Genomic DNA, 16,675 nt, shown 5'->3' on the forward strand with positions numbered 1-16,675 from the left:
GGGAATTTCCTCCAGAAGCACCTTCGGAGATTGGTCCAGGAATTCCCCTGAGCATTTCCTCCAGAAACTTCCCTGGCGATTTGCTCTAGGAATTACCAAGGGGATTTCCAATAGCAATCCCTTAGGGGATTTCGTCCAGAACTTCCTCTGGGTATTTCACCCAAAAAATCATAGAGAAATTTCTCCGGGGATTTTCTTCAGAAATTCTTTCTGGGATTTTTTCAGAGAATTTTTCTGGAAATTTTCTCCAGGTAGTTCGCGGGAAATTTGCAACAGGATTTTTTCCGAAATTTTTTTCCAGGAATTTCGTAGAGGATGTTCTTCAGACATACCCCCGGAGATTTCTTCCAAGAACTTTTCCGAGAATTCCCTCCAATAAATAATCCGGGGATTTCCTTCACAGATATTCTCCGAGAATTCCTCCGGGAATTCTTTAGGAGCGCCACCAGGAATTCCTTTGAATTTCCTTCTTAGTTTCTTCATGAATATCTCTAGAGTTCGTCAAGCTATTACTCCGGAGTTTCTCTAGAAACGCCTCCAGAGTTCCTCCAGAAACACATCCGGAGTTCCTCCATAGTTTTTCTACGATTTTCTTTTGGAGATTCTGTAGGATTTTGTCCAGAGTTCCTACAGGAATTCCTTTAAAGTTCTCTGGGTATTCCTTCGGTGCTTCACCGTTCATTCCTCCTGAGCTACTTTGGATTTCCTTCTTACCTCCTTTGGAATTGTTGCGTAGTTCTTTCTGGTATTCCTCAAAGAATTTTCCGGGTTTCTTCCATGAATTCCTCTGTAGGTGCTCTAACAATTCTTCCGGCGTTCCTTCAGAAATTTCTCCGGAATTCTTCCTGAAGCTTTAAAGAAACTTCGAAGCATATGCTGGATAAAATCCAAAAGAATTGCTGAAAGAACTCCAGAGGAATTTCTGGAGCAACTCAGGAGGAATCACCGGTGAAGCTCCGAAGGAACTCTAAAGAAATTCCTGTAGGAATTTTGGACATAACCCTAGAAAATCTCCAAAGGAAATCCTGGAGTAACTACGAAGCAATTCCTGGAGAAACTCCGGATGTGCTATTGGAGGAAGTCCGGAAGCGTTTCTAGAGAAACACCGGAGTAATTGCTTGACGAACTCCGAAGAAATTCCTGGAGAAACTAAGAAGAAAGTTCAAATTTCCACAGTTGGAAGGAAACTCCGGAGGAACTTTCTAGAAATCCAAATGAATCGCTGGATGAGTTTTTGGAAGAAATCTAGGATAACTGTCGGTGGAATCCGGAGGACGCTCCGAGGAATTACTGGATGATATCCAGAAGAATTGCCGATGAAAATCCGGAATAATTTTTAGAGGAATTCTCAAAAGAAGTTCAGAGAAATTCCCGGAGAAACTTTTGAGAAATTTTCTGAGGAACTCTGGACAAATTCCCGGAGGGAATGTAGTGAATTATTCGAAGCAACTTCAGAAGAATTCAATTTCATGTTTACCTGAGAGAGACTCGCGAAGAGGAAAAATATCAACGTCATATGCAGCCCAGATTCTCCTCTCACAAAACGTCAAATGTAGCCCACCGTTTTTATGGCTGAAAAAGTGAAAAGTATTGTGTTCAAAGTAAATTGTTATTGAAAACCTCAGTCAGCGGAGCAGTTTTTTTTCCAAAGTTGCTGATAAATCTAAGCAGAAGATTAATTATTTCTAATGTCTGCTACGTTTGCTGGCATGCAATTTCACTCAAACGGCTATTTATGATTCGATGTGATGCAAACTCAATCATTTTTTGCTGAGAGGTTCATGTGAGGATTTGAACGGCATGCGCATAATTGGTATAAACACAAAGTGGAATAAGAAAACAATTCAGCAATCACAGAAAAAGAAGACCGTCTTCGCGAGTCTCGTCTCAGATGTTTACTATGATGGTCCTCTCAATCAACTTTCCAAAGCATTTCTGTCGATGCCAAAATCCCACTCCAAGAGCTGCTAAGATCAAAAACCATTAGAGCAAGATTTATTCCGCGCGCATACTTCGTTCAAATCCAGGCATGCAATGAATCATGCCACGTGTATGAGAGGATTGAATCCGAGGATTCAATCTTTGATCGATTGTTAGCTGGGTGAATGAATCGAGTATGCATTGATATTTCATTCCATATCGGTTGACATTTGTCTGACAGGACACACTTGGAATGTGACTGAAAGATTTTATCATGCACTGCTGCTAGTGAAAGGTATCTGGAAACCAACGACAAATTTAGTTAACGTTCCGACCTAACGTAATGACGTCTCATGTACACTGGACTTCCAGCTCTTATACAGAAAATATGAGTCAGGTGTTATCAGGAGTTTAAGATTGAATTTCCACATGTCTGGATTCAACGAAGCTCTGGCTTTCAAATCTTTTTCTAAACTATTTTTTCACTCAAGGAAATCAACGCAAGTTATGTAAATTTGCAGTGGTATAATACTATATCTAATATACTATTCAAATATGCCTGACGAAAGCATTTTACCTTCACTCGGTTGCCTATGAGCATAATGAAAGAGAATCAATCATGGGATTGAATCCTAGCATAAATCACGCAAGCAAAGATTGGAAAAATAGGGATTCGAAACGATCCCGCGTAAGGATGGAAAAAAATCACCTCTAGCGACTAACAACATAGTATTTGAATGGTCGAAGAGGGCCGTTGCTCTTGCAGAAGCATGATTTGAACAGCTCATCAAGCGCGCATAGTAAGGATAAATGGAGCATCTGATGAACTGTTTGTCGCGGGACAAACCGTTTGTCGGATGTTGTAACAAGCCGCGATTAACATAAATCGGAACACTTTCACGGCATAGTTTTTCATCCAAACCATACCCGATTGACATTCGAATCTTAAATGACATACCACAAGGAATATTACGGAATAAAAACGTAAGAATCCCCCAAAAGTTATGACTTTGGTTTGCGAACAATGGACCTATGCACAAGTTCATTATCTGACGTTTTAGCGGTGCCGTGTTATTTATGGGACCATAGCAACCAGTGAATTCGGCACCGCTCAAACGTCAAATTAGTGAACTCATGCATTGGTCCACTGATCGTTAGCACACGCGCCGAGCGATTCATTTTTCGCGGAGCGGAGTTTGTTGTTAGGACTTGACGACTAATGATTAATCGTTGTTGCTATGATCGCACGATAAAGAACAACCGCGATGCATCATTTATTTTGTAATGATCACTAGATTTCCATCCTTGATCCCGCGCATTGAGATGTTTTCAAAGCATGCTTGTTTAAATCTGCTCTTAGAAGACTAGTTGATGGGAACTTCAGTAATCGATTCATAGAGGTTTGCCTGTACTTGAGGAGCTCTGGAAAATTCTGGAGATATTTCTAAAAAAATCAGGACGAATTATGGAGAAAATGCCGAGGAATTCCCGGTGGAGCTCCAAAAAAGTTCCCAGAAGAGTTCTTGAAAAACAAATTCCGGAGGATTTTTTGGTGGAACTCCATGAAGGAAATCCTCGGCTCCGGAGGGGAAACCTTAAGAGGAGTTCTTGGGACATCCCTGGAGGATGTTTTTGAAAAAATCGCCGGATGAATTTCTGAAGAAACTTCCGGCGGAATTCCTGGTGGAGCCAAATCCTATTCTTGGCACATTTGATTCATTTCGGCAGAGGGGTTTTTGTAAGCTACATACCTTATATTTGGTCAAAATATGCATCGTACTGAGGCGCTTCTAATTGCAAAGTTTCGGACGATTCGGCCGAGAAAAACTCCCCATTCCAAAGTGGTTCTGCACCCTACTTTTTGGCTAAATCAATACAGTACCAGATTAACGGCCTAACTGACAAATGTAAACAAACTGAGTTTAATTCACCTAACATTTTGTTTGATAAATTGCAATCATATAATGCACCTCTGTTCCCTAAAAATAACGTTTTTCACGAAATAAGTAAGAAAAACATAAAGGCGCATTTGATTTTCTCTTTCGATTCGAACTCTGATGTCAATTTCGCCCATCTTCCCCCTCTGCGGTAACCGGGCGCATTTGAGCTTGAGTGTGGCAGCAGGGCGCATTTCAAACTGAGTGTGCAGAAGGGCGTTAGTGATAAAGGTTCGTGCGAGAGAGCGTAGCAGAACGGCGAAGCTGATGATAGTCAAACCAGAAGGACGAGGTCAAAAGGCGCAATCGCTGTTGTCAAACTGAAGAAGACGAAAAATCGAGGGGCGCAACAGCTCTAAATTTTGTTGAATGGCGCATGATGGATTTTTATTTTTTTTAACATGTTATTCATAATATTTAAATAAGTTAAATGTTTTGCTACAAAAATAATATTGTAATGGATTCTACAAAAATGCATCATGCAATTAAATCGATCGGAAACATAATATAGAATTAAAATTAAACCCGCAAACTTCAAACCGATTTTACTGAGAATGTTTTAGTCTTCACATTCGCCCTAATTCTGACTCTGTATTGAAATGTCCAAACAATGCGGAACAAACACTTCAAGTTATGTCGTGCAAACACTGTAGCTGTCAATAATGATAAACTAGGACAGGACGTGACAGCTCAACTAAGACTGCCCAGTTGTTTTTCGGCCGATATCCTTGACGATACAAAAGCCATTGCTACCAGTATTCATTTTAAGCAAATCTTGTGAACAAATTCAAATATCAATGCCCATAATTTTGTTGTTTCTTGCACGCTTCATTCATAGTGCAATAGAGGATGCTTTATTTTAAAAAATTCAGGTTTATATTAGAAACCGGCAATACTTGTAGAGAAAATTGACACAATTTCCATTATATTGCTCTCAATTAAGTATATTTAATTGATTTTAGTATTGTAGGAACACATGCGGCAAAGTTAACATGGAATATAAATGGATTCGAAACAAAAAGACTTCATGAAAAAATTTCAAACTTTTTATGAAACTTTAATTTATGATTTAGCAACACGGCTGGGCTAGTGCCCTGTTGAAATCCTACTCAACGATGTGAGAGTAGGCCTTTGCCAAAACGACCAATGAGAAGTGGTCTTTTTTGACAGGCAATTTTGTTTCATTTTTGTACTGTGACCTGTCACGTCTTGTCTTAGATGATAAACAAGAAGCAAGAATAGCAACTACCGGTGCGGAAATAGGGTCGTACTCTACCAACCTTCATATCAACGATCGGTGCAGAAATGAAAGAATAGCTAAAATAGAACCGCTTTGCGTATTCATTTTATGCACGCATCTGTGAACGGCACTGGTGGGCATCGTCTTAGCAAAGCATTCCAAGCAGCCTGAGCGATGCTTTTCAAACTTCTCGAGAACAGGTTTTCTAACTTTTTGAGTAGAAGTTCTCAAGCTTCTAAAATGAAGCTTTTCATGCTTTGTCAGTGAAACTTTTCTAGCTTCTCAAGCAAATGTTTTCTAGCTTCCTGAGCAAACCTTTTCAAGCTCAAGCATCTTGAGTGAACCTTGGAAAGCTTCTCTAGCGAAGCGTTTTGCAGTATCTGATAGGAGTTTGTTCCAATGCAATGTCTTACAAAAAATATCTCTAGTTCAAGCAAGTTTGCGAATTTTTTTTTGAGTGTGGTAGAAAAGTTATTGTAATTTCTAAGGCAAACGATGCTTTCTACGAAAACATTCTCAAAAAAACAAAAATGTTTGAAAATGGAAATTCCCTTGGAGTTTTTGATACTGACAAAAATATTGGTTAATTTTCATTTAGAAGCAGCTTTCTTAAAATGTGGATGGTCCAAGGGAAAACATTTTAATGCTTCCTATGGAGCTTTTATAAGGTCACTGGAAAATTTGTTAAATTCGCGAAGCAAGTTTTCATCTTTTTTAAGATTTTGAAAGAGGCTTCTCTATCTTTTATAAGAATTTTCCTTTATCCTTTGTAAGCATGCTGAACATTTTGAGTCTTCTAGGGAAGGGTTTTTGAAGCTTCTCAAAAAAAGTTTCTAGAAGTCTCTGAGGAAGCCTTTTCCAAGTTTCTAAGGGAGGCTATCTGAATTGTCTGAGGGGAACTATGTGTTCATCTACAGCTTTTGAGGGTTTTTTTCAATCTTCTGATAAAAGAGTGGTCGATAATTCAAAGCTTTATTGGGAAGCCTCATTTTTATTAGGCTCGGTCCGAGCTAAGAATATAATTCCTAGCATCCACACTGGGATCCCAGAATTCACACTATAGCATCCCAGGATTCTTTAAGGAATTTTTGTCTTTCATCTCTACGATCCACACTGTGAGCCAAAGATCCACATTAGAATCCTAGATCTATCCTATCACTAGAATCGTAAGAACCACATTGAAATCTCAGGATCCACACTAAAATCCCAGCATACACATTGGAATCCCAGGATCCACACTGGCGTACCAAAATCTACACGAGAACTCTAAGATTTAGAGTGGGATCCCATGATCTAAGCAACAATTCTGTGGTCCCCACTGAAATTTCACCATTCACGCTAGAATCCCTGAATTCACACTAATATCGTAAAATCCATATTGCAATCCCAAGATACAAACTAGAATCCCAATATCTGCACTGGAATCGCAAAATCTACACAGGATTTCCTGGGTCTACACTAGGATTCTAGGATCAACATTGAAATCCCAGGATCTAAACTGGAATCCCAAAACCTACACGGGAATCTCAGGATGCACACTAGAGTCCCAGGATCAACACTGGAATCCCAGGATTCGAACAAGGATCACAGGGTTCACATTAAGAAATCCCAGAAATCTTAGGACATAGCGTGGCGTCCAAAAATGATTATTTTCAAAATAGATGAAACACATGAACTTATCGCAAAATAGATCACTGGGCGTTAACGGGTTGAGAAAGAAGACTTCTTGCTAATCAGAAAGAGTAACCCTTACAAAATACGACATTTCCCTATTCGCAAAAGCAACTTTTATATCACAAACAACAGATACCATCGGAAAACACTCAAGTGTATCTCCATGTTCCCAGTAAAGGCCAGCGAATTCGACGCCCCTTATCTTATCGATAAACAAGAGTTCCATCCTCGTCGTTGCTCTTATCATTGGCGTCGCCTTCGGTCGCTAATGTTGTAGACCCCCTTGTACCTCCTCCATCCATGTGCGTACCTTAACCTGAGTTGGGCGCGGGGGAGGGGTTTCCAGGAAGACAATCAACTCACCGCCGAGCTTAACCGCTTCTGCTCACTCCGTAACGCTTCGAGCAGAGGTGCGGTGGATCAATTCGATCGCAGCAACCCGAATCGCTTCTGCTGCTGCGGCTTCTGCTTCTGCGGCGACGACCCCATTCAGTAGCCTACTGCGCCGGGCGTTGGTTGCGAGTCGCGACAGAGTGCGGTTTATCATTACATCCGAATACGTGAAAAACTGCCAATCGAAGCAAACGAGGTGCTAATGGGACTGTTTGTCTGCTCGAATTCGAGAGGAACGAACAATGTTTGATCGAGCTAGGAATATGTGAAATCCTGTGGTTACTACGATGAAGTCGATGCAGAAGTTCACCGAATGAGTGTTTAAAATAGAATCGCGAAAAGTTCAGTGATGTGTTTGAGCAAATGATTAGCGAATGAAGCTCCCCATTAAGCAACAGCTGGAGAGGTGCTTCCGGAGCAAGTGTCCCATGACCGATTAAGTGCGATATTGGAGTAAAATCAGAACATCCTACAAGTGTGAGTGTATGTGTGAGGGAGATTAAGCATGACGGAACCGAATGCCGAAGACGAGCCGGGATTGAACGACCTGAATGGCGAAGGGGAGCACACCTACCGGAAGAGATCATCCTGGTGGTGTTGGGGAAAGGTAATGGAGCCTACTTCGATCGGTGACGTAATAGAACAGAATGGAAAATGGGTTATGCGACAACGACAGCCGATTTATTCTTTCGGCTGAAGAATGTCGCAAAGAGTTATCTTATCTCTGCTGCGGGACTGTCCGAGTTGTATGAATTCGTGAATTTACGGTAAAACTAAACATACACGGGGTGAGCTGATAACACACAACGGTAATTCGTGTGAATCAATGTTTTCTATCGATTGTGAAATAGGACTGTTATCGCGCCCTGATCTGATAACTTTTGGGTGCCATTATTCCATTCGGTTCGGGTGACCTGCATCAAAACGTGTTGTTTTTATCTTTTTTGTTGTCAGTTTATGTTGGAAGGGGATTTTTATGAAGCTACAGATTGAAATTATATTAATTTCAGGCCACTGGAGATTATCGAAGTCAAATTAACAATAATTTTGGAATTATAATTGATCTTGGAGCTGTTTCGTGGAAAGATATTCGTATTTCGACGGTGCTCAGATGTCCAGTAATTTTTCTACTCTTGACATTCGAGTGCTTTTTCGTTGGAATATTTTCCAACCAGTGAACATTCAACCATCGAGCCATTCCATGTAGCGAAGCTCCAACGAGCGAATCCACACTGTAATTCCACTAGTGTTTGTATCTTTTGATAGATACGCGTATTTCGGTATCAACTGTAAGGCCGTCTTCAGCGTCGTGTATTAGAATCAGTCGAGACTAGTATATGACACTGAAGACGGCCTTACAGTTGATACCAATACGCGTATCTATCAAAAGATACAAACACTAGTGGAATTAAAGTGTGGATTCGCTCGTTGGAGCTTCGCTACATGGAATGGCTCGATGGTTGAATGTTCACTGGTTGGAAAATATTCCAACGAAAAAGCAATCGAATGTCAAGAGTAGAAAAATTACTGGACATCTGAGCACCGTCACATTGAAGTCTCTATATATAGAACAAATGAGCATGTATATGTGCGAATTGTGACGAATTGCTCTCCAGCTGCGTGAGTCTGGAGCATTTTCACCAGCTGTCAGTCGTTCTAACTAACGGGTCTGATTCATTAGATGGAAGGCAGTGGTGTTCCAACTAGTGAATTCCCGCTGTAAATGGTATTGGCTAACAGCACCGGTTTTGGTCAGCATAAGAGAAAATGTCAATTTTTAAGTGGGAAGCCGTATTTTTACTACAAATGTGTCAAATGTAAGCTTTGTATATCCAGCTTTTTACGCTGGACCACTATAAAATTTTGAATCACCCCCACTTGAAGTTTCTTGCCTGCACCATAAAATTTTTCGTTTAGATCTCAGTAATCCTTGAATGATAAAAAATGTTTACCTAGAGTTGTCATGTTTTCGAGAATATTGTTTGTACTTGATTTTCTTCAATCTCTTTTATAGTTTACATTAATAATGTCTACTGTTTTCAGATATTTGAGAAAAACAAAACTGGTTGTAACTTCCAAAGAGAGTCATGTATAATTTCAGATATCGAACTGATGAAAGGACTCGTCGGAGACAAAAGGTACCTGTTCCACGAATAGACATTCTTGACTTTACGCAAACAATTTGCATCTATAAGATTTGCTAGAAAGGAAGATTCTTATCATTTACTATTTGCTTTATGAAGTCAATTTGCCGAAAAAGGCACTTTTAGACGCGTGGAACTGGTAAATAGAGAAGTTACGAGTCGCCTCTGGCTGGAAGCATTATTTAACAGCCTAATTCAGGCACCCAGGTTTTTTTTTAATTTTAAAGTAATCAAAAAAGTATTCAAAAACTTCTGTGATACAAGGTCATAAGACGTTTTATTAAGAGTTGATTATTTAAACTAATTGCTGATTGAATCGAACCCATGGATATGTTGGCAGCCAGAGAAATGGTTCAGGAATGTATGCGATGTCCAGTGCTTTAAAAGCAGATATGCGATATCTAGCTACATCATATATACATCATATAAGCCACATCAGTGAAAAGAATATTAATAATATCGGTGGAAAATCACGACAACCAAAAGTCTTGTGTGTCTACTGAAACCATAGTGTTGATGATTTCGAAACAATTCGGTATATTTTTCATTTGAATCACGAAACTGTTCATAGTATCGAAGTATATTTTGAATTGCGGTGCCTGTAACCATCTGAAAAAAAATGAGATGTTAAGATAATGAAAATTTCAAAATCTGTGCGCGAGAAACATCAAAATCAAATCACCCCTGGTTGTTTTATGGCTAGCGTAAAAAGCTGGATAACGAAATCACCTGGAGGCTTTGTATGTGCAACATTTCACTTATAAGATGTCGCGAAAACGCCTTCTACGTACAAAAGTGGAGGCGTTATACGTGCATATATTATGTGATGAATAATAGCGTACAATGCGGGTGTATACATTTTCTACCGAACTAATCTGTGATCCTATACGACTTAATTTATGATAACAAATGTTGATTTGACAGCTGCTACGGATTGATTCGACATACTTTGTACGAGTGTAAGGGACAAAACAAAATGTACAAATGAACTCAGAAAAAAGCGTTCTATGCGAGGAAACTAATCAAACTGACGATGTTATCCACCGTGTTTTGCGGGTTTGATGTTATTTATTTGAATAAACAAGTTATTACGTGAACTTTTAAGCGACTTCTGGTTGTCTGGGGTTACAGCTCATACAAAATTTGAAAAATATTCATACAAAATGCGTTACGAGGAGGTGGGAGGGTGTCAAAAATAGCCATTTTCGGCGTTATGAAATTTGTGAATAAACACTCAAATGATTTTGAAGTGTAGAGCAAGCACATTCGTTCTCGATCATGTTTCCAATGAAAAGCACCAAACGAAGCACATTGTGCTTTACTTCAAGAGTTTTAAAGAGTAGAGCTGGAGCTATCTTTTGTCTCTCACACAGTTGCGGCAATACTCGCACCTTCTTTTGTGTCACTCAACAAAAACAGGAGACGCACGCAAAAGTCGGGTGCAGCACATGTATATTTTGCACCGCTCCGAGTTTTCTGCCATTCTCTGCCGAAACTCAGCCCGATTAGTGAAAGTCTTCCACTAAGTACGCTAAAGGTTTAGTGCAACGAACGAAAGTTGACTGTAGTTCATGGTGTATTTTTTACAGTTCACGTTTTCCAGAACTCTTTTTTGAGCGTGTATGTACCTCCTTTTTCGTAACAATAATAAATAGGATCTGCGCTTATCAAAATTTGCTGAGAATAGATGCAAGATCGAAGCAGATCCGACAGCAAGAAAAGTGGATTTGGTGATTTCAGAGCAAATGTGAGTAACTCAGAGTTTGCTCGATTCGCAAAGCCTGCTCAGAGCAAAGCTGCCCACCCCGTAGGCCGGACCTCAGATTTTTAGGAGCATTGGTCTGGAGTAGGGTTCCTAGTACCGACCCCTGTTGACGAGTACTGCTTCTACGGTACTGTAACTCTCAGTACCGGTAAAATTCTGATGTATTTCTGTGTGGCTTCTGATGAAGAGACGGAATTGAAGTCACCTGCGGCGGCAGAGGTATTTTGAAACAATTTGAAGACGAGGAACTAAAGTTTCAATATTGGCATAGAAATTTCCTTAGGTGAAGCTATTCGAAATTGAAAGATTCGAACAGTTACCCGTCGAAAGAAAATTGGCTTGTGAATGAGCATGATTATAATTTACCTGATGGGTATGATTATTTAGCTAACGATCTTTAACTAGAAAATGAGAATTATTGAAGATTCTGCTTGGGGATTTCCGGCTACAAACAATATTGTCGTTTATCTACCTGATACGATTCATATGCGCGAATGGCCATCCCAAAAGTTAGACTTACGGCTTCACTTGTGATTTGCGCATACATACTTTGTTATATCTTCTGCCTATGACAAACGTGCTTAGAATGAGAAGAATCTTCGCAAATCATTCCTTCAGCATCCATGCGGAAATGTTTAGTATCTTGACCCCACTTTTGGCACCGACGGCACTGAGTTGGATTCATTCCAGGTTTCTGGAAATGTTCCTTTGTCACAAGTATTTTGAACATAAGTCTTGCTTATTCTAAAGCTTCAATTGTATTTAGATCACTTTTGTCAAAATCTGAGAGAGAGAGAGAGAAGACAGCGAGCTCTTAAAAGTCAAGGAAACCTGTCACTGTCATGGAAAACCGTACATTCGAAGGGCAGAGCGTGAAAAACCGTCATAATTAAGTCATAGTAAATGTAATTAAAATTTCTAGAGGTTTTTCGATGATTTCACATCTTAAAAAGTTGAATAATTAAATATAGATGTGTGTTGAAAAACTGCTACTGATTTTTTTATATTCATTCCTTTTTCATAAGGAACAACAAGAACTGAATATGATTTTGTCCTAAATAAGTTCATCTTACCGTTGCACTATGGGCCAGAAAACAAAATTTCGCGACAAAATTCCAAACACCTTCAAAATGAACAAAAATGAAATTAAAAGTAATACAAAGTTGAGGAAGCATGGAAATGTCATGTTTGGGATGACTTAGATCCATTTTTAATTGAATTGAGAATATTTGTAAGGAATATGAGGTTTTGGGAAAATATGTTAATTAAGGTATTATTAATTCAAATTTGCTCATATATCATATTACAAAATTTATAGTACATTTTCAATGATATGTTTCAAACATTTCTAAGTATTTTGAAGATACACTGTTAAGTTTCTCAGAATAGTTGAAAAATGCATTAAAAATGTGATCATAGTTATCATAGTTGTTTGGAATGCATTGGCAACTGTTTATTTGATGTATTTATTGGTCTTTCACCGTACATTTGCATTTAATACACTATTAAAATTTTATAACGCAATATTGTTACTGTGCATAACCTATGGAAAAGACATACAATCATCATAAAGTTATATAGGCATGGTCCAAAATGGAACAAGATAATATGAATCACATATTTGTAGATGATATGCTGTTTTAAAATGCGACAATTCAAATTATTTGAAGCGTTTCAATCAAATTCACTTTCGAAACATTATTGTCAGAAATATTTTAGCTGTTTTGAAGCGTCTTGCTGGGTAGTGCTTCGTGAGGCCCAAGCAGGACAGTTCGGTTTTGCGTCGTCCTATAGATTTTGCTCACGGTTTCGCGCGTGTTTTCGTCGCCGGAGATTTTTTTTTTCCCTGTTTTGGAGCGTCTTGCTGGGTAGGTATTTGGGAAGGCCCAAGCAAGACGGTTTGTTTTCGGAACGCCAAGAAGTTTTGCTGTCAGTGTCAGTTTTGTGTTCAGTCAGAGAATGGATTACCAACTGGTGAGTTCGTTTCATGCTTATGATAACACATTTTTTCTTGAAAGCGTAACTTTTATGTAATATTAAAACAAACTTTGTATGGTTCGTCACTATAAGTGTCGGCATTATGCTATTTTCTTATACAATTTCAATATACATATATTTTTCTCTTTTTGACATTATTAAAAATTATCTTTTGAATTGTTGTGAATGTTGACGTATTTTTTAAAATTTCTACCATATCGAGACAAAATGCACAGTAATACTCATATGTCATTTTCAAGCAAACTATGTATGGTTCGTCACTACAAGTGTCGGCATTATTCCTGTTTCATATAATTTAAAATATATACATGTAACTTTCAGTTTTCGACATTAATAAAAACGTCTTTTGAATTGTTCGACATTATAGATGTTGACCTATTTTTTATAGCTTCTACCAAAAACTTCTCGTGACAAAAATACAAAACTAGCTTTAAATATAAGTCGTATATTTCCCCCTTGTCCATGGATCGCATCACCGACCAGAGGTGACTCCCAGATCTTTTCCTCCCTCACTAATAAACACCCTTCCCGTGGTGATTGTGGAGATGCAGAGGTATTCTCGGTCTCTAGAAGCAACAATCATTACACCCTAACATTCCTTCCCCATCCCAACTGACTGTAAGGACTTGGCCGGCGCCGTTATTGATCAATAATATTAGATCTGATAAAATTGCACTTCGAGAGTAAGCGGAAACTCCCATCCCTTATTCATTTGGATCGTAGTGGAATTCTTACCAGTTCCGATCAATCACGGAGTAACAACCATTGACATGTACAGTCAGTCTATGCTATGCTATGCTATGCTATTATTGTCAGAAATATTTTAGCTGTAATGGAGGCCTAACTTGATATGTTAAAATATCAGAACATCTGGTTTATCCAAGCTTATGATATCCATTATATGATCACGTGCAGCAAGTTCTTATATAAGAAACGTGAATTTTTGTCTAGATCTTGTATTAAATTGATTTTAAATTGAAATAACTCAAGTAGAATTGAAAATCTTAACTTTCTTTCGCCGGAATAAGATGATTGTTTTATGTACAAATGAATAATTCATCTGATTAAACTAGTGACATTCTCCCGACAACATTACGCTTAAATAGTCGAAATTTCTGACAGGAATTTGAAAGGATTCAAACGATTTTTTTTAACGTTCTTCGTTAATGGTCATTGACCTGGCCATTTGGTGCTGTCTTTTTATTTTTATTTTCTTTCAATCTTTTATACTGTATTTTTTTGATATTTCAACGTAGTTTAGGAAGATAGTACAGGAGGTCGCCTAGTTATTTTATTATCTATAAGGGAAAATCAATTCACTCTATGTGAACCATCAAACTAAAAAACGAACAAATTTTCAATGTTTCTACTTTTATTTACATTTTTTGTAAAATATTATACCAATGATTTAATCCTGGTTGAAAAATAACCAACAGGGTTTGTATGATATTTTTTAGAAAATTTCTACTAAATGTCTATATTAAATTGTAGCCACTTCGATTTGAACAAAAAAAAACATAGACACATAACAATCTCAGCCGTTTCATATTTCTTCAAAAATCTATTATTTTTATCTGGATGTTGTCCAGAAACCACGCATTAGTCCCTATATCGCGAACCTCAAACAGATTCCTCTGTTGTGGTCTTATCATATCATTCAAACCATGACCTCGAAGAAAATTAGCAAAATTATTAATTTTTATAATTTTTCAACCAACTCAACCCAGATTTCTGGATGTCACCTAACTCATGAACGGAAACTTGCTCAAAAGTAGTGGATTATGATTGCTTTAGTTATTTTATACCAGTCAAACTTATTTAATTTGTGATTGTATGAACAGCATCGAAGTTAAAAATATGGGGTTTAAAAAAATCGACTAAATTATCGCATGTAGGGAGACTTACGGCTTCGGCACCATTCGACTATTATCGGCAATCAAATTTCAAACGCCAAATACACAGTATTTTTCTATCAGAACACATCAGTGGAAACATTCAGATAATTCTTTGTTCTGCCCGCTTCCCGCTGGCGAGATTTTTGAGACTAAAAACACGATATCGCCGGAGATGTCCTCAATTCAAATGAGCACGCCTCAAAATGTGACTGATTTGGAGCTGCCGAAGAGATTCACCAGCAGTTGTTATGGGAAAGTTGCCGAAGAAAGTAAGGCTGCCGACAATAGTCACACTGACAAGGGATGTTCGCAGCGTTGTAAAAACGTTTCCAAAAGCATTTTGACAAGTCTGTCGGTGTGAATCGATAGGGGATTGAGCAACGTATAAATGTAAATAGAGAAACGCGGAATTTGTTTGCTGATGTCCGAGAAAATTACATAAGAAGCACGGCATCGGCTTAAGCTGCCGAGAATACGTAAGTTCCCCTACTTAAACCGATGTTGATGTATCTCGGCCATCCGCAAATATATGCAAAAACTTTTGCTAGCCCATGAAAGAGTGGAGTCTAGGCTTTCACCTCATACTGGTTGCAAGCCGAATACGGTGGAATACCTTAACATTCAAGGTGAAATAGTTAAAAGATTGTGAATATTACTGGTACATTGTAAAATCAATGCTAAAATTTAAAATGAACTTTATTTTCATACCAGACATGTAAAATGCACTTAATTTGCTTTCTAAAAATGTACTCACAATATTTTTTCTTGCCATTTTTCCCCTCAAACCAAATTTTCTTAAGATAGGGTGAAATTCAAGTTTTACAGTTTAGACAATATTGAGCCCCATGAAGTGCAATGCAATTATGTAATTAATCAAATAAGATAGTTGGTAGAAGGGGCCTTCCTTAGCCGAGCGGTTAGAGTCCGCGGCTACAAAGCAAAGCCATGCTGAAGGTGTCTGGGTTCAATTCCCGGTCGGTCCAGGATCTTTTCGTAAAGGAAATTTCCTTGACTTCCCTGGGCATAGAGTTTAATCGTACCTGCCACACGATATACGAATGCGAAAATGGCAACTTTGGCAAAGAAAGCTCTCAGTTAATAACTGTGGAAGTGCTCATAAAGAACACTACGCTGAGAAGCAGGCTTTGTCCCAGTGAGGACGTTAATGCCAAGAAGAAGAAGAAGAAGTTGGTATACAATCTCATATGTTCTCAATAATGAGAAATTCATCTCAATAATTCATTTTATTGAAAAAAGGTTTTTGGACTTTTGTCGCGGAATTTTTATTTGTGGCCCATAGTGCGTTGTACACAACCCAAGAAGTAAAGAAAAAGTCAAAGAAGGCAAGAAAACAGGCCAACTGTTAGTGAGCTGTCTCCTCTCTCAGGTTAAAATGAACTAAATAATATTTTGGGAAAGCCGATCATTTAAACGTATAAAATCAGCCGACAACAGCTGAAAATCGGGATCTAGCAATCGATAGAATCGGGTTGAGAATTTAACAAAAAACATGTAAAATATTGACTAGTATTCGATCAATGGTCTGGCAAGTGAGAGCTCCACATGATACCTATAGGTCATCTCACCACGTTACAGGTAGTAAGGGTTCAATTTGCTACTTGTTTTGGGATGCCACGCGAAATGGGTTTCTTAGCACTTTCGTCGATAAAAGCTGATTGCGTTTTGAGCGGAATGTTGTTGTAAACCGG

General features: G+C 38.5%; 1 protein-coding gene across 3 annotated transcripts in view; it reads left to right on the plus strand.

Annotated features, from left to right (window-relative positions):
• The window catches only part of LOC5576498 (probable phospholipid-transporting ATPase IF), a 100,384-nt gene that overhangs the window by 42,808 nt on the left and 40,901 nt on the right, over positions 1-16,675 (plus strand). The window contains exon 1 of one of the 3 annotated variants that reach the window (XM_021839284.1): positions 7,143-7,771. The exons of 1 other annotated variant lie outside the window; for it this stretch is intronic. In XM_021839284.1, the coding sequence (XP_021694976.1) occupies positions 7,670-7,771 (102 nt within the window). In that variant the 5' untranslated portion in view covers positions 7,143-7,669. Of the gene's footprint in view, positions 1-7,142; positions 7,772-16,675 lie in introns of those variants that run through there. One more of the 3 variants, XM_021839285.1, reaches the window with a different exon arrangement.

The sequence above is a fragment of the Aedes aegypti genome, chromosome 1 (genome assembly GCF_002204515.2).
Source record: "Aedes aegypti strain LVP_AGWG chromosome 1, AaegL5.0 Primary Assembly, whole genome shotgun sequence".
Lineage (NCBI taxonomy): Eukaryota > Metazoa > Arthropoda > Insecta > Diptera > Culicidae > Aedes > Aedes aegypti.